At 33.5% G+C, this 22,153-nt stretch overlaps 9 protein-coding genes across 9 annotated transcripts; 4 read left to right on the top strand and 5 right to left on the bottom strand.

The window, feature by feature from the left end:
- Positions 1-8: 8 nt before the first annotated feature.
- DFA_00010 (uncharacterized protein) lies at positions 9-784 on the bottom strand (the record flags this gene model as incomplete). Its single annotated transcript, XM_004357670.1, has 4 exons — positions 9-135; positions 215-476; positions 565-666; positions 745-784. The coding sequence occupies 4 exons, from the start codon at positions 782-784 to the stop codon at positions 9-11; spliced, it is 531 nt and encodes a 176-aa protein (XP_004357727.1).
- Positions 785-965: 181 nt separating this feature from the next.
- On the top strand, positions 966-4,736 carry DFA_00009 (uncharacterized protein; the record flags this gene model as incomplete). Its single annotated transcript, XM_004357669.1, has 5 exons — positions 966-1,996; positions 2,059-2,845; positions 2,906-3,107; positions 3,175-4,405; positions 4,475-4,736. The coding sequence occupies 5 exons, from the start codon at positions 966-968 to the stop codon at positions 4,734-4,736; spliced, it is 3,513 nt and encodes a 1,170-aa protein (XP_004357726.1).
- A 152-nt stretch (positions 4,737-4,888) lies between these two features.
- Positions 4,889-5,585, bottom strand: surf1-2 (surf1 family protein; the record flags this gene model as incomplete). Its single annotated transcript, XM_004357668.1, has 2 exons — positions 4,889-4,972; positions 4,995-5,585. The coding sequence occupies 2 exons, from the start codon at positions 5,583-5,585 to the stop codon at positions 4,889-4,891; spliced, it is 675 nt and encodes a 224-aa protein (XP_004357725.1).
- Positions 5,586-5,811: 226 nt separating this feature from the next.
- On the top strand, positions 5,812-6,757 carry DFA_00007 (uncharacterized protein; the record flags this gene model as incomplete). Its single annotated transcript, XM_004357667.1, has 4 exons — positions 5,812-5,875; positions 5,996-6,031; positions 6,103-6,269; positions 6,344-6,757. The coding sequence occupies 4 exons, from the start codon at positions 5,812-5,814 to the stop codon at positions 6,755-6,757; spliced, it is 681 nt and encodes a 226-aa protein (XP_004357724.1).
- Positions 6,758-6,806: 49 nt separating this feature from the next.
- Positions 6,807-9,575, bottom strand: rad54b (SNF2-related domain-containing protein; the record flags this gene model as incomplete). The annotated part of the gene is made up of 5 exons (XM_004357666.1): positions 6,807-6,812; positions 6,859-7,335; positions 7,438-7,797; positions 7,864-7,994; positions 8,057-9,575. 5 exons carry the CDS (start codon positions 9,573-9,575, stop codon positions 6,807-6,809), a joined length of 2,493 nt encoding a protein of 830 aa, XP_004357723.1.
- Positions 9,576-10,474: 899 nt separating this feature from the next.
- atp5b (ATP synthase beta chain) lies at positions 10,475-12,735 on the top strand (the record flags this gene model as incomplete). The annotated part of the gene is made up of 4 exons (XM_004357665.1): positions 10,475-10,568; positions 10,671-11,068; positions 11,177-11,555; positions 11,636-12,735. The coding sequence occupies 4 exons, from the start codon at positions 10,475-10,477 to the stop codon at positions 12,733-12,735; spliced, it is 1,971 nt and encodes a 656-aa protein (XP_004357722.1).
- Positions 12,736-13,102: 367 nt separating this feature from the next.
- DFA_00004 (uncharacterized protein) lies at positions 13,103-14,610 on the bottom strand (the record flags this gene model as incomplete). Its single annotated transcript, XM_004357664.1, has 2 exons — positions 13,103-13,570; positions 13,627-14,610. The coding sequence occupies 2 exons, from the start codon at positions 14,608-14,610 to the stop codon at positions 13,103-13,105; spliced, it is 1,452 nt and encodes a 483-aa protein (XP_004357721.1).
- Positions 14,611-14,948: 338 nt separating this feature from the next.
- mon2 (uncharacterized protein) lies at positions 14,949-20,761 on the top strand (the record flags this gene model as incomplete). Its single annotated transcript, XM_004357663.1, has 13 exons — positions 14,949-15,040; positions 15,138-15,256; positions 15,377-15,501; positions 15,597-16,271; positions 16,329-16,738; positions 16,806-17,673; positions 17,759-18,073; positions 18,132-18,179; positions 18,261-18,848; positions 18,905-18,996; positions 19,078-19,573; positions 19,638-19,940; positions 19,997-20,761. The coding sequence occupies 13 exons, from the start codon at positions 14,949-14,951 to the stop codon at positions 20,759-20,761; spliced, it is 4,896 nt and encodes a 1,631-aa protein (XP_004357720.1).
- A 517-nt stretch (positions 20,762-21,278) lies between these two features.
- Positions 21,279-21,425, bottom strand: DFA_00002 (uncharacterized protein; the record flags this gene model as incomplete). Its single annotated transcript, XM_004357662.1, has 1 exon — positions 21,279-21,425. A coding segment is annotated over one exon (147 nt), but the record flags the coding sequence as incomplete, so codon positions are not given.
- Positions 21,426-22,153: the final 728 nt, after the last annotated feature.

Raw genomic sequence — 22,153 nt, 5'->3', positions numbered from 1 at the left:
TCATTAAATTAAATATCAACAATAACAAAGATATCAGTTTGATCTTTTGTCTCTTTGATTTCCATACACGAATATGTTATTGCCTTGATCTCTGTACCTGTAGTATGTTTTGATTTGTCAAGTTCAACTCCTCGTCTAGAAAAAATATGACATTCAATGAATGTTAGTTTCACTATAGTTTTGTTGTATGTATTAGGATCCTAGTTGCACCTACCCAGTAGAAACAATGGTAAAACCATCTCTATCAAATGATTCAATGTGAATCTCTTTAAATACAATAAATTCAGTACTAAATGTAAACAAATATTCGTCCATAAATGCAAACAATAGACTATCCATATCATGTCCTTTTGCAGTGATTGTCATTTCTTTGATGTCATCCTTGTCAGCTATCATATCTACACTTGACAATTCTACCATATAATTCATCATTGCCAATGCTTGTTGTTCAAATGCCTCATTGATTGTGCTTCCCCCTAAGTAGTAGTAGTAGTAATCGCGGCGATTGATAGTTAATAAGAGTGTGACTGCTACCAACGATCTATTTGTTTTTTCTTATCAAACCTACATGTATGCTTTTTAGATGATAGAAATATTTGTTAGTCGTTATCACTCTATAGAGAGTTCTTTTGTTTATAGTTACGAATCTAATATCTGCTGTATGATCTAAATCTAAAATAAGCGAAAAAAGAAAGAGAGAGTGATAAGTAAAATGAATATGAGTGATTTTATTTTAATATATACATTCATATTGACAAAGTTGTCCTTCTTCTCCTTTACTCATCTCGCGTACTCGTAGTAGTAATATATAAATATTTATATATATATATATACGTATATGAAATAAAATAATAATAATCTTTTTTTCTAAGAATTTTTTGTTTTATTGACTTTTTTAAAACTATTGTTATTCATTGTTGCATTCTTTTATTTATTGATGTTCCTAAAACTAAATAACAGCAATCATGACCAACAACAACAATAATAACAACAATAATAATAATACTTTATTAAAGAAAAGGGATGTATCAGAGGATGATGAAGATGGTGGTGACCAAGTAGATACAAACATAGAAAAGAAGAAAAGGAAATCAAATGAAGGAACACTCGGTCCAACAAAGACAACAACTACGACTGCAGCAACAACAACAACAACGACAAAGAAACCATTCTTTAATCCTTTTGAAGGAGATGACGAAGAAGATGACCTTTTTCCACCAATGAATTATGATGGTGGTGGTTCTTCTTCTTCTTCTTCTTCTTTCACATCGGTATCATCATCTACAATCCCTTTGTTTGTTGGCTTTCAAACTGGTAACAAACAAAAAATCAACATTTCAGAGGATAAGCTAAGAGCCGCTTCAGAGTCGTTCAAATCACTCGAAAATGATGATGATGATGATGATGATGAGGCGCCTATTACTACTACTAGTAGTTCAAAAAAGCCTACTACAACCGCCTCTTCTTCCTCTTTATCATCTACTAGACCAACAACAACAACAACAACAACAAAACAACCTCCAAAATCTCCTCAATTTGTTCCTCCCACTCCTAAACCACCTTCCCTAGCAACTACTGCACCAATAGCAACAACAACAACAAAAACACCAACCAAAGCCTCACCTTCTGGCCATCTAAACAAAGCTTCATCGAATTTCACCTATTTTCATAAAGGAGCTCCTTCAACACCAACCAAACCAACTGCAAGTTTAAAGGTCTCATCATCAAAATCATCCTTTGTATCACCAGTAAAAAAAGAAGCAACAATCCAAAACTTTAATGGTAGGATCTATTCGCCTGCGCCTGCGTCACCAAACAACAACAAATATAATAATAATAGTAACAACAACAATAATAATGGAACGTTGTCAGTAAATTTAAAAGCCTCATCGATTACACCAAACAAAGTTTGTACCAAACCAAACAAACCTGTAGACCTCAGAAAAAAACTTTCAGACCTTGGATCTCCTTTTACAAAATCACCAATTGGAATAGTGTATGTTTTTGTTATTTATTTTAATTTTATTTTTTTTGTTCTAATTTTAATCCTTTTAATAGAACAAAAGAAGTACTTGCAGTAACTAGAAAAAATTGTGAAGACTATGAATTTGATGGAACGAGCAATGAAGCCAAAGATTTGGGTTTTGTCAGACAAAAGAAAATAGCTCATTCACAAATATATATCCATTTGTCTAAAGATTCTTCATTTAAATGTGTGACCGATGATTGGGTGCGTAATCATTATGGATGGATTGTTTGGAAGTTGGCAGCAATGGAGCGAGCATTTCCAGATATTTTTGGTGGAAAACATTTGACACTTTACAATGTGATGACCCAACTCAAAAAAAGATGCACCAAGGAACTCGTTCAATGTCAAAGACCCATCCTCAAAAAGATTTATGCAAAAGATTATTCTTCTGAAAAACATATGATTCTTTGTGTTTCTGATATTTTAAGTAACGAATCAGAGAATAGAAAAGTCCAAGATTCATCAACTTTATCAGAACCATCTCAACCAACTCAAGTCGTGATAGAGCTGACAGATGGATGGTACTCTATCAAAGCACTTTTGGATCCATTTCTATCCCAATGTCTCAGCAATGGGAAAATCTTTGTTGGACAAAAACTAAGGATCCAGGGTGCCAAATTGGAAGGAATTGAAGGTGGTGCACACCCTCTTGAAGCAGAAGGAGAACGTGCTTTTATAAAAATTTTTGCAAATAGCACCAGAAGAGCAAAATGGTTTGACAAGTTGGGACTTCAACCTCAACTTTGGTTTCCAATATCTTTAAAATCTGTTATTCCTGGTGGTGGTGTCATTCAATCACTAAATGTTAAAATATTGGTAAAAAAAAACAAAAAAAAAAAAAAACATGGACCAAAACTTATTTTATTTTGTTTTTAGAAAAAATATCCAATGGAATATCGAGAGATAATTGAAGGAAAAGCAACTATAAAAAGACCACAGTCAGAAGAATATAAAATACAAAATACTCACCAATTGGAACTGGAAAAAATTCAAGAAAAGTTGGCCTATGAGATTAGTGAAAAATATCAAAAAGATCAAGACAAAGATTTAATCCCTATTTCTAGTTTTGAAAAGTCAAGTAAGTAATAGAGTTTAAACTACACAACAAAAGCTAATATTTTTTGTTTTTTTTTTTTTTTTCTTAGATTTGGGTAAAATATATGATGGAGACTTGTTGTATCGAATGTATAAATCCCAAAATGAATCAAATAGTTTAATCGAAAGACTTAATGAAGAACAACAATCAATTTTGCGCAAGGAAATTGAAAACAAACAATTTGAAATGAATGAAAAGATTGCGAGTGAGATTAAACAAGCAATCAATGGATCAACAAGAAATGTTACACCTATTCTCAAGATTAGAATAACAGATGACCCAAATGTCCAAAACAAACAACAATCAGAAAACAACAACAATAATAATGGCAACACCCAACCAATTAAATCAATTACAACAGGCAACTCTTATATGACACAAAAACAAATATTTGACTCGGTCGATGAACCAGAGCTATATCTTCCATCCAACAATTTCAACCCTCCTTTGTTACCACCTGTCCAATCCTTTATTGATACTGTTGGAAAAAACCCCGTATTCCCACCTGTTGCCCCGGTTACCTTTGGTGGAGCATCAAAACAACAAAGTTATGGAGACGCAAAACAAAAAGTGGAATCTTTATCCAATGAAACAATATTACATTTCTACAACCCATCCGAGGAATTGATATCCCAATTAAATGAAGGGGAATGGATCCATTTCAACCATCTACAACCCATGTTTTCCAACTCAATGTATCGAAACAAAATAGCAGAGCTAAAGAATCACCACAAGACAACCATCTCCTCAACATCTAAAAATACAACTCGTCGACAAGCAGAAAAAGAAACAAAAGATATCCCAAAAATAACACACTACCAAACCCAAAAAATAGGACAAGAATGTGATTTAATCGGCCTACTGATTCATGTCGGCCCTAACATTTCCAACGTTGATAACATCAGAGGCAACAAAGAAGTAACTCGGACTTTATACATTGGTGATAGTAGTAATTGTATTGCAAAAATAACTTTGTGCAGAGTTGCGTGGACCAAGCAAAATCAAGAAAATGCAAACAAACAAGATAATAATATTAGTAATCTTAATATGGACATTTCTATCCCATTTGCTGAAGGATTTACACGAGATGCATTAAATATTTATAATCACACCAACGTCGATCGATATCCAATTATTCACCTTGCCAATTTAAAATATGAAGGTTATGATTCAAACAAAGAATTATATTGTTTTGGCTCAAAAGATACAGTCGATATTACAGTCACCCCAAAATCAAAGTTGGCTGATTTATTCCACAATTGTAGACAATGGTTATTATTGTAAGAAAAAAAAAAAAAAAAAACAAATGGCCTCTCTATTCTAATTTATTTATTTTTTTATCTTTTTAGATCACCAGGTAGTATGAACCTTTTCACACAAGTTGTTAAATTGGCTCATGTAGTTGAAAATAATCATCATTTATTAAATGATGGAGATTTTCAATTTGATTTTGATGACGAACCGATCCAACAACCAAAACCACTAAACCAAGAAGATTCATCAACCGATGAAGAATCATTTGGTACTCAACCAACAACTCAACCAACAACTCAACCAAATGGAATCATGCAATACAAACAAAGTTTGGATGATATTGATTTTGGATCATAAGAAGAAAATATTATTATTTTTGTTTATTAAATCATTTCATTTTGTTTTTAATAAACCATTTCTCATATATTTGTAATAGATAAAAGATAGACAACCAGTAAGCGAATACCATGTAAATATATAAGAGACATGTTTGTTATAAAAATTGTTTTCTACATTTGTGTCGAATCTCTTAAAGCGAGATGCCATTTGTTGTTGTCTAGTCTTTGTCTGTTTGGAATATTGGGTGTTGTCTGCTATTTCATCGACTACATTTACAATAAGAGGTGCTGTATTTGGGTTGACCGAGGCCATTTGCTCTGCGTCGATAAAATACCATTGATTATTTGCCGGATCGTTTGGTGGCGTAAATATGCTACCAGCCTCTTTACTTTTTCCAATCAACCCCTCAACAGTGGTTGGCTCTGGTAGATCCGAGGTAATCACAGGACGATCTCTTATGAGTTGTGTTGGTAGCCATCCACGATTGATCAACACTTGCTTATTGCTGTGTTGCAGCTGTAATGGTTGAATGACATAGTATCCCACTTGTCCTTCGTATGTACGTGGACCTAGATAAATCTCTTTACTATTTGGTGTATAGGTACCGTTGACCTCGACTCTTCTAAACTCTAATCGTTTTTTAGAGTCGTCTGATAGTTCAGAACTTTGAAGAAGACTGTCAACCAAAGAGTCATTCATCTCTATTGGTTCCATTTCGACATTCTCTTTTGCCTTTTGAATGATTTCCTTTTTCCATTGATATCTATAGACTTGCCAACTACCCAAACCAAAGGATATGATTGGGAAGATTTTAAATAAACCAAAACTTCTTTTCTTGTAGAAATAATAGAAATATAAATGAGTCATTTATCATGTTTGTAATTTGTACAAATTACTTACTGTATTCATCACTCTTTAAAATAGATAAAAGTAATGACAAAACTTAATGATCACTAAAGGCTTTCATTCATTAAAAAAAAAAAAAAAAACGATCATCATGATCGATTGTATAATTAAACTTTTATTGTTTCTTTTATCTATATCTCTTTTTCTTTTCACCGAGATATATACATATATTTCAATAAACCTTTAGATGTCTGAAGAAAGATTAATGGAAATAGAGGCCTTGGGTGCCATTTATATGGATGCTTTTAAGGGTAAGAAGAAGATGAAGAAGAAGAGGAGGAAGAAGAATTGATGAAGATCTTTGACTCGTCTTTTTAATACCCTTATTTTATACGTACATATAGTGATAAACGATGATAATATACAAATAGAACTTATTCCCAACCCAGGAGGTGAAGACAATTTTGGTATGAAAAGTTATCAACACTCCTCTACATAAATTGCACACGATTGTTAACTTTTTATTGTATATATATAGTTGGAATTGATTTAGATATTAAATTTACACCCGACTACCCAAATGAAGCCCCTATAATTGATCTAATAGCAACAATTGGTTTAACAAAAGACAGTATAAAAGATCTAAAGAGTGATATTGAGAATTTAGCAAAAGAAAATATTGGAACGTCAATGATATTCATCTTGGTATGGAAGAATATCCTTTCAAACTACTTTGTACTTTTTATTGATCCAATATCATTTCCTTTTCTTTTATTTAGGCTGGAACTATAAAAGAATGGTTGGATAATAATAATATTGACCCAAATCAAGTGATAGAGGAAGAAGAAGAAGAGGAAGAAGAAGCACCTCAAGAAGAGGAAAAAGTATTTGATGGAACTCCTGTCACTGTAGAATCGTTTATGGAATGGAGGAAGAAGTTTTTTGCAGAGACACAACCCTTTGCAAAGAAAGAACAACCCAAGCATACTGGCAAATTAACAGGAAGACAACTCTTTGAAACTGATTCAACATTGATTCTATCAGACTCTAAATTTGCAGAAGAGGGCGAAGAAGTTTCTTCCATCTCTGCATCAACTGTTAAACCAAAACTCGAACAAGTGGCTGCTCAAGTCGATTGGGCACTCTTTGATGATGATAATATGGAAGATCTCGATGACCAAGATGATGAATAAAATAATAATAGAAAATATATTATATAGATCAACTCATTGTTTTATTAATCTAAATCTAATTCACTAAGATTATCTTCTTCTTCTTCCTCTTCCTCTTGAACTTTTTGTTTTTTTAATCTTTTTGTTTTTGTTGGTTCTATATATTCTTCTTCTTCATCATCTTCTTCCATTTCTTGTTTTTCTTCTTCAATTTGTTCTGTTTCTTCCAAAAAAGATAATGATTCACCAATATCAATATCTTGATTAATAGATTGAGGTCTTTTAATAAAAATATAGTTGATATGTTTTGTAAAAAGGTCAGACAAGAGAATGGGAGAAATATTGATTGATTGATTTTTGATTTGTTGGATATAATTTTGATTCAAATGGAACCAAGTTTGATGATGGTCTATGCCCTTGATGACATCATTCTTGTAAGAAGCGAGTTTTGAACCACCACCACCACCACCACCACCGAGTGAATTTGAAGGACATGAACACTTGCACTGTAATAGATCATGAGTTTCGCAAGAGGTATTTGAGTTGAAAGAAAATATATCTTTTAATTCGTCTGTTGTGAATCCTCCCTTGTCAAAATACTTTTTATCAACAATCGAGTTGGATATTGATTCTTTCATTAACTGTCTTTGGTAAATTTTCTCCTCTATCGTTCCAGTGAGCAATAATCTATAGATGAATACATTTTTTTCTTGCCCCTGTCTCCAAACTCTCTCCATTGCCTGCAAGTCAACTGCCGGATTCCAATCAGGATCGAAAAGGACAATGTGATTTGCACCAATCAAGTTGATTCCAACACCACCAGCTTTGGCAGAGAGAAGGAAAACTTTATGTTGGTCTGCTGGATCGTTGAATTTTGTAATTAAAAATTGTCTAGAGTCGGCTTCCACTTGGCCATCCAAACGCAAAAATCCAAATGACAATTCTTTGCACAATGTCTCAAAAATATCCAAAGTTTGTGTATAATTGGATACTAGAACAATCTTTTCTCCTCTAGGTAAAGATTTAATCAAATCACCAACAAATAATAATTTTCCTGAATCCTAAAAAAAAGGAAAAAGGTTAGGAAGAGTAAAGAAGGGGGGGGGGGGGTTTTTTTTTGTACTTGCCTTTGAATTACATAATTTTTTCAACAATATAATATTCGATAATGAAAAATCCTTTTCTGCAAAAGAGTTTATAGTTTCTTGATAAATTTTACTTTGTGTACTTGGCATTTTACAAAATATTATTTGTGTAGCTAAAAATAAAAAATTTAATAAATATTAATATTTTTAATTTTTTTTTTTTTTTTTTTCTTACATTTAAGAGGTAAATATTTTTCCAATACATTTGATTTTCTTCTAAGGATAAAAGAACTTGTCATTTTTGCCAATTGAATTGATTTTAATATACCTTGATCCTTTTCCCTTTGATTTGAATTACTATCTCTACTCTTTTGAATTGGTGTAGCAAAATCACGTCTAAACTCGTTTGGCGTTCCAAGGGCACCAGGATTGACAAAGTCGACCATTGCATAAAATTCATAGAGGTCGTTTTGAATTGGTGTTCCAGAAAGAATGATTCGTCGAGTTGCTTTAATTGAATTTACTGCCATGGCAGTCTTTGTTGTTGCATTCTTTATACGATGACCCTCGTCTGCTATTAAAAGACCAATATCGGAAAGCTTTTCGAGTTGGTTTGAATAGGATACACATTGTTCGTACGATATGATTAAAACTGGGTCAGTCTGTGATTCTCCAAAGTCTTTTAATTGATCGGCCTTTGATACCTTGAGCTTGTCAGACAATGTCACAGGTTTTAGCTTTTCTCTTCCCAGCCATGTGATAATCTCTGAACGCCAATTACCAATGAGGGTGGCAGGAGCAACAATGATCACCTTTTTAACCATTGGCTTGGTGCTGCTATTGGGATTTTGTTGTACCATTGTCCATATCAAGGTCAACGCCTGAAGAGTTTTACCAAGTCCCATTTGATCAGCCAATATTGCACCATAACCATATTCATGTTTGTTTCCCGTCAAGCATTGATACAAAAACTCTACACCCAATCTCTGATGAGGTCTTAGTTTTGATGAGAGATGTGGATCGACCACAACATGGGTTGCAGTATTGTTTTTAATCTCTTCAATAGTAGGAGTATGCAATACAAATGCATTTGTTGCATTTGGATTAAATAAAGGACTGAGAATCTTGGTTCGTGTCTTTAATAATGTACTATTTGGTAATACATTTTTAAATGAATCATTATGTGAAAGTGAACTAATATTTTCTTCCTCTTCTTCCTCTTGTTGATCTTTTTTTCTCTTTTTTTCTTTACTCTTTGTAAAAGATGATGATGTTGATGTTGATGATGATGATGATTTGATTTCTTTAAATTCAGATTGCTTTATAGATTCTATAATTTCGTATTCTTTGCCAGAGATTTTAGATTTATAACCAATAGACAAGGTTGGTACAATCGTAAAATTTGATCTTCCTATATCTTTTCCAGTCTCGTCATAAAGTATTGCCTGTTTCTTTGTTACATCATAAGACAATGTACCATCTAGATGAGTTTTATGTTTCTTTGATGATGCTTCACACCACATTACTTTATAATATTGATCTTCATCTTTGGATTGAGTTGTTGTTGTTGTTTTGGTTGGTAAAGGTTTTGATGATTTTGAAGGTTTTGTGAGGGAAGGAGGAGCAGTAGAAGTAGTAGAAGTGGTATTTGCTTTAAAAAGTTTTGAAGGTTTTGTAATGGGAGGAGGAGGAGCAGCAGTAGAGGCAGTATCTGTTTTATAAGGTGTTACAAAACCTTTAAATCCTTTTTTCATTATTATTTGTCGTAGTATGCTCAACAACAAAAAATCGATGCGTTGAAATGAATGGCACCCAACATCTGATAAAGATTTCTAAGAATTAAATTTATTTAATTAAATATTTTGTAGTTTTACAAAGTTGATCAATTGCTATTAATTCGTTTAATTAAATATATTATCTATTTATTGACTAATCTCATCAAAAAAATTTAGAAATTTCTTTTTAAAACATTGTATCCATGTATGATCTTCTTCTTCGCGAGTCCACCAAATTTAACAAACGACCAGGAGTCTCATCGAAAAAAATAAAATAAAAAATTGATTTTTTTTCAATTTTTTTTTCCTCTTCGCCGTGTTGGGTGTTATGACAGGGTCATGAGTATATCATTCTTTTTTTCTCAATACATAATCATATCAAAAAAGGTAAAGTGCATCCAACAAATAACAAGAGGAGATTGATCATCTTTAAACCCCTGAACCATATACTATATGGTCTTATACAACAACACAACAACAAATCTCAACACACGCGCACAAACACACACACACACACACAGCACAGCACAGCAAGCAATAGAAGAATTTAAAGATTATTTAAACAACTGACATATGTGACAGACGGAAAACATCACATGAAATAACATCATATGAAAGCAGAAACCATTTGATGATAGCAATGAAACGATATATAGCTTGTAGCATCTGATGAACACTAAAACTACTTGTTAGTGATCACACCATTGCGACACATTTTTTTTTTTTTTCTTCCTTTTTTTATTTTTTTTTTGATGATTTTTTTTTTGTGTGGGTGCAAACGGTGATCCTCATCAATCTCTTACCTACAAACATTTATTTGCAGCAATCTAACATTTTTTTTTTCTCATATAATATCTTTTTAATATATATATCTTAGTATGTTTGTTGTTAGAAGAGTAGGAACAAAGGTTAACAGCCTCAAGTTGGCCAAGAATGCCACCAAGACCTCGACCGCTTTTGTCACCAAGAGAGGTAAATATCATCATTATACAAAACCAATAGACTTTTTTGTGTCCAGACAAAAAAGATATTAATCAATCTTTTTTTTTTGTATCATCATCATCATCATCATAGGTTACTTTAAGACTTCACCAGTCTCATTAAAGTCTATTGCCAACGAACAACAATATGTTGAGCAATTCCAAAAGGACTTTGATGCCATCCCAGAAGACAATGCTGAAGAAGTCGACTACGAAAAGCTCAAGGATAACCAAGGTGTTGTCCATCAAGTTATCGGTGCCGTCGTTGATGTCTACTTCCCACACGGAAAGTTGCCACTCATCTATGACTCTTTGATTGTCGAAAACTTCAAGGCTGAAAACGTCGAAAAGGTTATTGAAGACTTGAACAACCCAGCTTTGGAAGGAAAGTTGGATCACTCTCAAGTTCCAATCTCTGAAATTAAGCTCGTACTAGAGGTTGCCCAACATCTTGGTGACAACATTGTGAGATGCGTGGCTCTCGAAATTACGGTATTTACCCTTTTTCCTTTTCTACCCTTTTGCTCTCGAGATTACGGTATTTACCCTTTTTCCTTTTTCTAACCTTTTTTCCTTCTTTCTTTTTTTTCTTTTCTAAAGGATGGTCTTGCCCGTGGTACCACTGTTCTCAATACTGGTGCTCCACTCAAGGTTCCAGTCGGTCGTCCAACCCTTGGTAGAATTATGAACGTTATTGGTGAACCAATCGATGGTCGTGGTCCAATCATTTCTGATACTTACCTTCCAATCTGGAGAGAACCACCCAGATTCGATGAGCTCGCCCCATCTGCTTCCATTCTCGTTACTGGTATCAAGGTTATTGATCTTCTTACCCCATACGCTAGAGGTGGTAAGATTGGTCTCTTTGGTGGTGCTGGTGTCGGTAAGACTGTGTTGATTCAAGAGTTGATTAATAACGTTGCCAAGTCTCATGGTGGTTTCTCTGTTTTCGCTGGTGTCGGAGAACGTACTCGTGAAGGTATGTAATATATATATATATATATTAAATGATTATTTCAAAGTTCTCTAATTTTTTTTCTTTTTACTTTACTCTCTTAGGTAACGATTTGTGGAATGAAATGATTACTGCTGGTGTCATCAAGTTGGATGGTGAAGGATCCAAGGTATCCCTTGTATTCGGTCAAATGAACGAGCCACCAGGTGCCCGTGCTCGTGTCACCCTCACCGGTCTCACTGTTGCCGAGTACTTCCGTGACGTTGAAAACCAAGATGTGCTCCTTTTCATTGACAATATTTTCCGTTTCACCCAAGCCGGTTCAGAAATGTCTGCCTTGCTCGGTCGTATTCCATCTGCCGTAGGTTACCAACCAACCCTCGCCACAGATATGGGTTCTATGCAAGAACGTATTACCACCACCAAGAATGGTTCCATTACCTCTGTCCAAGCCGTATACGTACCAGCTGATGATCTTACTGATCCAGCCCCAGCCACAACATTTGCCCATCTTGACGCCACCACTGTGCTTTCCCGTGCCGTCTCTGAGTTGGGTATCTATCCAGCTGTAGATCCACTCGACTCTACCTCTCTCATGCTCGATCCAAATATCATTGGTCAAGAACATTACACTGTTGCCACCTCTGTCCAAAAGATCCTCCAAGAATACAAGGGTCTCCAAGATATTATTGCCATTCTTGGTATGGATGATCTTTCTGAAGAACAAAAGACCATCGTATACCGTGCCCGTAAGATTCAAAGATTCCTTTCTCAACCATTCGAAGTTGCTGAAGCCTTCACCAACATGAAGGGTAAGCTCGTCCCACTCAAGGAAACCGTCAGCTCATTCAAGGGTATCCTCGAAGGTCAATATGATCATCTCCCAGAAGCCGCTTTTTACATGGTTGGTAACATCGCTGAAGTCGAAGAAAAGGCCAAGAGATTGCTCGAAGCCGCCGAAGAAGCCGAATCTGGTGGCAAGAAGACTACCTCATCTGCCTCTGACGCCTCCCGTGAACTCTTGCGTGACAAGGTCCGTCGTCTCGTCGAAGAAGCCTACAAGGCCAAGATTGACCAAATGAACCACTACAAGCTCGATACCGCCGAACTCGAATTGATGAAGAAGGAATTCGACGAAAACTTTGAGTCTGAAATCACCGAGATGGAAAAGATCCTCGGAAGCAAATATGATGAATCTGCCTAAATAATTACAATAAAATATTAAAATATACAAGGTCAAAAATGTACCAACCTTAATTTACTCAATTCCTCTCCAGATTTCTACTTTTTTCCTTCCTCTCTCAATTTACCTTTCCAGTAACAAGGCAAGACTCTCAGAAGTAGATCACTCGGTTCAGATCGCTCCGTATTGTCTATATAGTTTAAATCTTTGTTGGTTCGTGTTGATCCATCATTACAGGTTGGTATTAACCAATGAAGAGTAATTTTATTATTGAAGCAAAAGATCTAATTTTTTCCAACCTAAATTCCTTTTCAAACTTGTTGTAAACTTGGTCAATTAATTATTCCCCGGAGATGAAAAGGAAGATGGTGAGAAATTTACAGTATTATTATTGTTGGTGTGTTGTTGGGTTGTTGGCGGTGGTAGTTGTAGTAGTAGTTGTTTGTTGTTCAGAGGTTGGTGATCCCCAAGGTGAAAAAACAGTCTTGTTATTATTATTATTATTATTATTATCATTATCTTTATCATTAGAGGAAAGAGTTGTCACCTTGTCAATGATAAAACTCATTGATTCATTTGAGTTTTGAGAGGTAAGATGAGTTGGTTGGGTCGTATCGACAGTCTGTTGGGGCGTGGCGATTCCTTTGAGTGCATTAAATCCATTTGCAAGATTGGCTGTAATAGTAGGATCAAGATGAGGTTGATACATTGTTGGCAATGCAGACTTGTTCATCAAGTTGTTATGTTTCAAATCTACCAATTGAGTGACAGCAGCCCCAAGATCATATTGACAATTGTATGCAACCCATTCAATGACACCCTCTTCAACAGTTGATTTGAATAAATCTTTTAATTCCTAAAAAAAAATTACAAGTCAGTATATTTAATTTAAACTTTTTCTAATCTATTTACCTTTAAAATATCATCTTTGGAATATGATTTTTTGTTTGGATGGCTTGCAATTTCGTGTTTCTTTTTGTCTTCAAATTTTTTCTCTAATGATTCTTGCTCTTGGATGAGTTGGAGTTGTAGTTGTCTTTTTTCTTGTTCTGTCAGTCTGCTGGTGATGGGATGACGTACCTCTGTAGGTTGTACAACGTTTGAGTCATTTTTCAAGAGTGGATCGACCACTCCAGCGACACCACCGCCACCGGTTCCAGCACTAGACTTTTTGGCGATATTGTTTTGTTCAGTGACCAGCTGATCAATGATCAACTCTAAATTTCCACCACACATCATATAGTATGCCTTTAATTCAAAATCGTGGTAGGCCGATCCAAAAATATCCTTTAGTGTCTGGATGTCCTCTATAATCTTGGGGAATTGTTGTTGAGGGTCGACGTTGCCCTCCATCTCTTCTTCTTCTTCTTCTTCAAATTCATCAGATGGTTCCTCTTCCATTTCCTCTTCATGAGACTCGTCATTTGTCATTGATGACTCTGACATTTCTCCACTAGTATCCAATACAATCGACGATGACAAGGTAGCTGCTCCTGTTGGTGATAGTTTCTTTTTCTCTCGGTCAAGTTTTTCTTGGTAATCATGTCTCTTTTGCAATTCAGTTAGACTTCTTTCAACACTCCAATTATTACGATTCAAAATACTGTAGACCATATTATCTTTTTCTAGTAGAGGATACATTGAAACAACTTGTTCTATCAATTCTAATCTATCCTTGAATGATAAGTTATCACCTTGACGATATGGTGTATATCTATTATTGGTGGTGTTGTTATTAGCATTACTATTGCTGTTGTTGTTGTTGTTACTGTTATCATTGATATTATAATTGGTAGAGGGTAAGGCAAACTGAGATGTCTTTGGTGGTGAAATAGGCTGTTGTTGTTCCTTTGAAGAAGTTTCTTCGTCGGTGTTGGTTGATTCTGTTACATCCATGATGAAACAATGAAATGAGAGATAGGGTTGTATATAAATATATATATGACTAGAGTCAAGTAGAGACTTTTTGAATGATCATTGACCCCCTTTTTGAAAAAATAAAAATAAAAATAAAAAAACAAACAAAAAAATCCTTCTAAGAAAAAAGGAAATTAAAAAAAATTAAATCTATCAAAAAGATAAATAATCTCTTAATATACGTAAATTTCGATGGATTGAATCCAATATGTGATTATATTATTAATCATAAATATATCTGAAAAAATAATAATTATCCATTTTTTTTTTTTTTTTGAACTTCATTTTTGTTTTTTTTTTTAAAAAATATATTAATCATGGTCAAAGAGCTTATGCACAGTCACAGGTGTGTACTTTGTTTTAGAGTTACTCTCATTAGAGCAGTGAAAGAGTACACAACAAACAACAAGTAATAAATAGATGAGTGGGAATCAAACACCAACCAACCAATCACTTCAACAAAAAGGGTTGTCTGGGTTGATGGCAGTTCTACAAACAGACTTAAGATCAATATCACAAGAAGCTAGAACAAAATTTCCACAAATTAAAGAGGCCAGTGAACGTGGTATCTTAAAGTTGAAATATATTGAAGATCAATCATCAACTCATGATAAATTATTAGAAGGTTTGTTCTCTTCTCTTCTCTCTCTCTCTATATTGATCAATTGAATCTAATATTTTTACTCTTTTATACTACTTTCATCTCTCTTTCTCTTTCTATTTCTCTCTCTTATATTTTATATAGCATTATCAAAATCAGAAGATGTATTAAAACCATTCTTATTAGCATGTGATACAAAGAATCAAAAAATGATTTCAATTTCGATTGGATCAATATTAAAGCTTATCAGTCAATCTGTTGTTTCAATAGTAGGTATAAAAGAAACATACATAAATCATTGTATTTATTGATTTATTTTTATTTTTCTTTTTCTCTCTCTTTTTCTCTCTCTCTCTTATAAAAGTCAACATTACCATTAATATTGGCAAAGATGACAATGTTGGTAGATGTAGGATCAGAAGAACAAGTTCAACTTAAAGTTTTGCAAGGATTGCTCATTCTTATTACTACACTTCATGACATTCATGATGATTTACTTGCACAATGCTTGGTATTATGTTTTAGATTGCATTCGTCAAAGAATAGTTCCATTCAACATACTTCATATGCAACACTACCCCAAATCATTCGTATTATTTTTGATCGTGTTCGTCATGAATTGCAAGATCAATTGCCGCCAGATTCAACAAGTTTATCTGGTAGTAACAAGGGTATTTCATCATCTCCTTCTGATTCATCACCACAATTACAATCAATTTCACCAAATATTAATCTAGCCAACAATGAAACAAGTTCAAGTCAAGATACTGTTTCTGTCGATCCATCATCATCATCCACAAATTCACCCATTTTGATGAAAAAAAGCTCAAGTGCAGTTGAATTACAAAATGATAAAAATGGAGTGCCCTCAAGCTTGAAACCTTGTACCCGTGACGCGTATTTATTATTAGAAGATTTATGTCATATTACAGGTGGAGATAATCCAACTTGGTTACCACCAACTACTACCATTGCTAGATCAACTGGATTGGAATTAATTGAAATGATTATTTCGGTCAATCAAAAATTATTCATTCATGTATGTAAAACAAAAAAACAAATCTATTTATAAATTGCTAACAGTGTTTTGTTAAAGTTGGAAGAATTTAAATTTCTATTAAAAGATCGAGTTTGTCCATTGTTGATCAAAAGTTTCAAATTCAAAATGGATTTTGGGCATACAGTTAGATTGATGAGAGTGATTACTCAATATATATCCAAATATGCTAGTATTATGGTTACAGAATCAGATGTATTATTGACCAAAACGATTCGTATGATGGAAAGCGATAATCCAATCTGGATGCAAGTCTTGGCATTAGAGTCATTGAAAACCTATACTGAAGATCCTGCAATACTTAGGCTCTTTTTCAGAAACTATGACAAGGATAACAATGCAGCCAAGATATTTGAAAATCTTGCAAGTTGTATTGGAAAATATGTTCAAAATTTATATCATCTAGATTCTTCTCATTATGTTTTGGTTAATACTTCAAAAAATCGTTGGTAAGAAAAACAAAAAACAAAAAAAAAAAAGGATAAATGAATTGATATTAATTTTCTTTTTTTAAAGGATGGATTTATTAAATAGAGATGAATCTCCAATAGTTAAAGACAATTATATTATATCAATATGTACAGAAAGCATAACTGGTATAGTAAATGCAGTATCAGAGATTAATAATCCAGAGCTCAGTGGAGAAAGAGATGAAATTTTTCCACAAATGGCAAATTCCTGTTGGGTCAGCATATTGGGTGCCATTTCAATGTTGTTGAGTAAAGCCAATGATGAAACTCTTATTCAAATTGTTTTAAAATCGTTACAATCATTTACCAATACCTGTGGTGAATTACATCTCAGTGCTCCACGTGATGCTCTCCTCACTTGTCTCTGTAAAACAGCGATGCCAACTTCGTTGAATAGTCCCTACTATGGTAGTAGTGGCGAGCCGAGGGAAGAGACAGAAAAAAAGGATAAAGAAAAAGATGAAACCAACAAGGACGATGGAGATCAACAGGCATCATCAAACGGAACCAACACTCTCTATGCCCAACCAACCATTAAAAACTTTTTATCTCTAAAGACACTATTAAATATTGCTCATTGCATGGGTGGTGTCCTAGATGAAACTTGGCTATTGGTTCTAGAGACATTGGAGATTTGGGATAAAGTATTAAAGACTATGAACCAAACACTTCAACAAGATGACCGTCCCAATAACAATACCAATATTGGCAACAGCAACAACAATATTTCAAGCAACAGTGTTTCTAGCTCTCCTCGCCCCATCGGACAAGGTGAAATTCCAATATTAATGACTGCTATGAATAGTTTATTCAAATCAAGTTATCAACTAGATGACAGATCGATAAACTATTTATTTGAAGCACTCAGTAAACTTTGTACAAATTCTTTATCAAAATCTTCTTTTGTTAATTCGGTAAGAGAAAAAGAAATTGGAGGATAATAATATTTTAAATTCTAATTTTTTTTATTTTGTTTTTTTTTTTTTTTTTTATTTTTAGCCAACAAATTTATTTAGTATTAGTAAATTGGTAGAAGCATCATTATCAAATATATCAAGAATTGACAAATTATGGCCATTGGTATCACATCATTTAATAGAAACTGTAAACTTTAAGAATACCTATGTCAGAGCATTTGGAGTCGACTCTTTGACTCAAATTATAAAGAATGCATTGTCATTGTCATCATTTCCAATGACCGATATTGGCGCTGATGAATATGGTGGTAGAATTGAAGGAGGAGAAAAAACAGAAGGAACCAACTCTGGCACCCCACCAAAGAAATTTAGATCTTGGGACGTTGAAAAATTACAAGTAGAATTCTTTTTTAACCATTGAAGAAATATCATTTTCTACATTTGTTGATACAAAGGAAAGAATCTTGGAATCTATTCATCAAATTTTATCAGTTTCAGGTCAAGTATGAAAAACAACCAAATATTAATCACAAAAGAAGAATACAATTTAATCAATTGTTTTTATTTATTTTTATTTTATATAGATTTTAACAACATCATGGCCAATATTATTATCAATATTATTAAGAGTAGCACATAATAATGAAAAACAATATATAACGATAGCATTTGAAAGTTTAAAGTTGATATGTAATGAATTCCTTTCAAATCTTTCGCCAAGTTGTTTGGTAATGGTTATTGAAGTGGTTTGCTCGTTTGTATCGCAAAAGTCAGATATCAATATTTCATTGTCAGCCTCATCTGGTCTCTTGTCTGATTTGACATATTTCTTGGCCAACGAGAATGCATTGTCAAATTCAAAGTTCAAACTAGAAGAGGAACAACAAAAGGATTTGCTTCAACAACAACAACAACAAGAATCAGATTTTATCCTACCTCCAAGGGTACCAGGTAGAATTAGATTAACAATCCCCTCTTCATCACCTTACTTTCTCGACAAGGATCGTAACCTAATGAGTAGAATGTGGTTGTGTGCGTTTACTTCAATGAAGGTACTATGCATTGATCCTCGCCCTGCCATCAGAAATGGTGTAATCGTATCACTTTTCCAAACTTTGGCCACATCTTTACATTTATTAGAAAAGGATTTAATAGATTTAATATTATGGAGAGTATAGAAAAAAAAAAAAAAAAGGAAAAGAGCTAATTTTTATTTTTATTTTTTTAGATTTTATTCCCATTGGTTGATGAAGTTAAATTATGTTCTGAACAAGCAGATAAAGAAAGAATTGATTCAGATTTGGGTGGTGGTGTCATGTTGTAAGTAAAAAACGAAAGAAAAAAAAACAAAAAGAATCAAAAAGTTAATTATTTTATTTTCCTTTTTTTTTTTTTTTTTAGACTCGTACATCATAGTAGAAATACAGCACAAAAACAATGGGATGAAACCCAAGTATTACCAATTGGAAGAATGGTTATAGTTTTCAAAACTTTTTTCGATACATTGAGAACTTTATCAACCTTTACACAAGCATGGGAAAAGTTATTAAATATATTAGAAACTGAATCAAAATCTTCTAGCAAAGAGGTATCAATGGCATCAATTTCCTCGTTGCATGAAATTGTAAATTCTCCCATTACCGATATTTCACATCCAGAAATCACAGAGTCAGTTTGGGATTGTCTTTTGAGACTATCAGTAAAATTAACAGATCAAACCAATCCCGTTCCAAAATCTCTCTCTGTCTATATCAAAGTATTCCTCGACTTTTACAACAAGACAAAGTCAGCAATGGATAGTAGACAAATTATCAGAGTACTCCAAATTCTTTATCCTTTGGGTTTATCTGAATTAACAAATCCACAAATCCATACCTTACAATTATTAAAAACTTTTGTAAGTATAAAAAAAAAAAACAAAAAAAAAAACAATAGATTACTTATTAAACTTTTTATTTTAGCCCCCAATATCAGAGGATATATTCCCAATATTAATTACAATGTTGTTAAAATATGTATCGATTGGTATAAATTTTGAATATTCACCATCAAATTGTTCTGTCATTTTTCCACCAGTTGTAATTACCAAAGACTTGGTCTATTATTCTCCAATGACTGAAAAATCAATCGATCTCATTTCGGAGCTTTTCCTCCACCCTACAACAACCACTACAATGAGGGCTTCAATCTATGAAGATATTTTAAAGGTTTTTGGTGCTTCCATGTTGACAAAGTTTACAAAATATCATTCAAATATTTGGAAGGTATGAAAAAACAAATATATATTTAATTTATTATATTAATTTTTTTATTTTATTAGATATCTGTAACAAATTTAATTAAAATATTACCAAAAGGTTTACTATCGATTAATCAAGATACACAACTATTAAATTCTATAAAGAGAAACATAATATGGACAGAGTTGATAGATTCAATTCAAACCTTTATCCTACATGAAAGAACTGCTCAAAATACACCAAACTCGTCAGAGAAACGATCAGAGGAGGATAAATTTGATATAGACATTATCAATGCTCTTTCCAGCGAGATGGTAGGATTCTCGGGAATAAATGTAGAAAGAGTTTCCATTATTCGTGATCGCTTGGTGGAGATACTAAACGAAGGATCAATGCTATACAACACTGGACGAGAGAAGCTATCTCAATCATGTTATCAAAACATGTTTTCGATTTGTTCAAAGGCCGATCCATCAAATCAAGAGAGCATCGAAATTGCAAAAACCATACTCCCCGTTATTCTCAAACGATGTCGTGAAGTACTCCAACACTTTGTGGTTGACGAAAAACAAAGTGGTCAATTCCCTCTCTCGAGAACAAGACTCTCAGAGGTATCTTTTGTTCTCAAAGAAATAAGAGATCTCCAATTACAGCCAGGAATATATCAACAACAAATTGGTGGAAAATCAAACAACAATATAATAGAAATGGGTGGCAAACGCCCTCATCTCTTGGAGCTGTTTGGTATCATTAGCGATTGTATTTGTACATCTGAAAAGGAAATTAAAGAATTATTGCGGTCAATATTTTCAATCATTGGTACAGAATTCTTAAACATTAATTAATAAATAAAAAAAAAAGAAAATAGGTTCAAAAATACCAAAAATTGGGAAAACATCAGAATCCATTATACTTTCTTTTTCCAAAAAGATGAAATTATCTCGTAGCTTAACACTGTCCATTTTAAATTTAAATTCTACCATTGTTCATAAGTTTATTCGATTTTTATCACAAATTTATTAGGGCCAAAGAGGAAAATACTTTGCCAATTTTTTTTTTCGAAATATATTAATTAACTCTTCTGATTTTTTAACTTTTACTAAAACATATTAAATAACTTGAAATTTGTTCAATAGTAAAAGAACCAAATAACAATGGTATTTATCCCAAAAATATTGAATGTTGTTTTGATACCTTTTTTGTCTCAGTTTGTTTTTAATAAATTTATTAATGCTCGAATTTTGTTCGATGCCTCGAACTGTTCGTTGTTCGGCTTGTTTTGAAAGGTTTTGCGATCGAACAAACAGGGTAAACCGAGCAACCAGTTCGAACACCGAACAAACAAACAAAAAAATTTTTGAGTCAAACATGAGTCGAACTCGGTTTGTTCGATGTTTGTGATGTCGAACCCCTATTATACCACTTAGTTGGGGTGATTAATTCGAACATCGAACAAACAAACAGACAAGACAACGCCTCGATCTCAAACAGCGAACCGAACAAACGTCTCTAAAAATAAATAGTGTCGAACTCGATCGAACTCGATCGAACAAAATTCGGAGCATTAATATAGAGCGAGGGCTAGGGCTCAACGTGGAGGTCTGTCCCGTATCTTGGCCAGGAAAAATATTTTTAGGTAGGTAGGTAAACAGGTAGGTATTTTTTTTTTTTTTGTTTTATTATTATTCTTCAAAAATCATCAAAATATTTCAAAGTAGCAAGTATTTTCCTCACAAAAATTAAATTTTAGAACTTCCAATTAAAACATAACTCCTGATATTTACGATAGATATACACATTATTATACTACTTTCATTAAAATAATCACTTAAAAATACTATTCTCTTATCTAAAACCATCAAGAGTTACTACTGTCTCATACTAACTCAAGTATTTTAGATTCAATCCTAACTGGTCAGGAGTTCGATTCCCAATTACTACACTCATGTACATCACTCGTGTTAGTGTATTGGGGTGATTGTAATCAATGTGTTAGGGTTAGGGTTAGGGGTTAGGGTTAGGGTTAGGGGTTAGGGGTTAGGGTTAGGGTTAGGGTTAGGGTTAGGGTTAGGGGGTTAGGGGTTAGGGTTAGGGTTAGGGTTAGGGTTAGGGTTAGGGTTAGGGTTAGGGTTAGGGTTAGGGTTAGGGTTAGGGTTAGGGTTAGGGGTTAGGGTTAGGGTTAGGGTTAGGGTTAGGGTTAGGGTTAGGGGTTAGGGTTAGGGTTAGGGTTAGGGTAG

This window comes from Cavenderia fasciculata (assembly GCF_000203815.1).
Source record: "Cavenderia fasciculata unplaced genomic scaffold Scf_Dfasci-F-a-11f03.f1-5, whole genome shotgun sequence".
Taxonomy (NCBI): Eukaryota; Evosea; class Eumycetozoa; order Acytosteliales; family Cavenderiaceae; genus Cavenderia; species Cavenderia fasciculata.
This window is presented reverse-complemented; position numbering and strand designations above follow the sequence as displayed.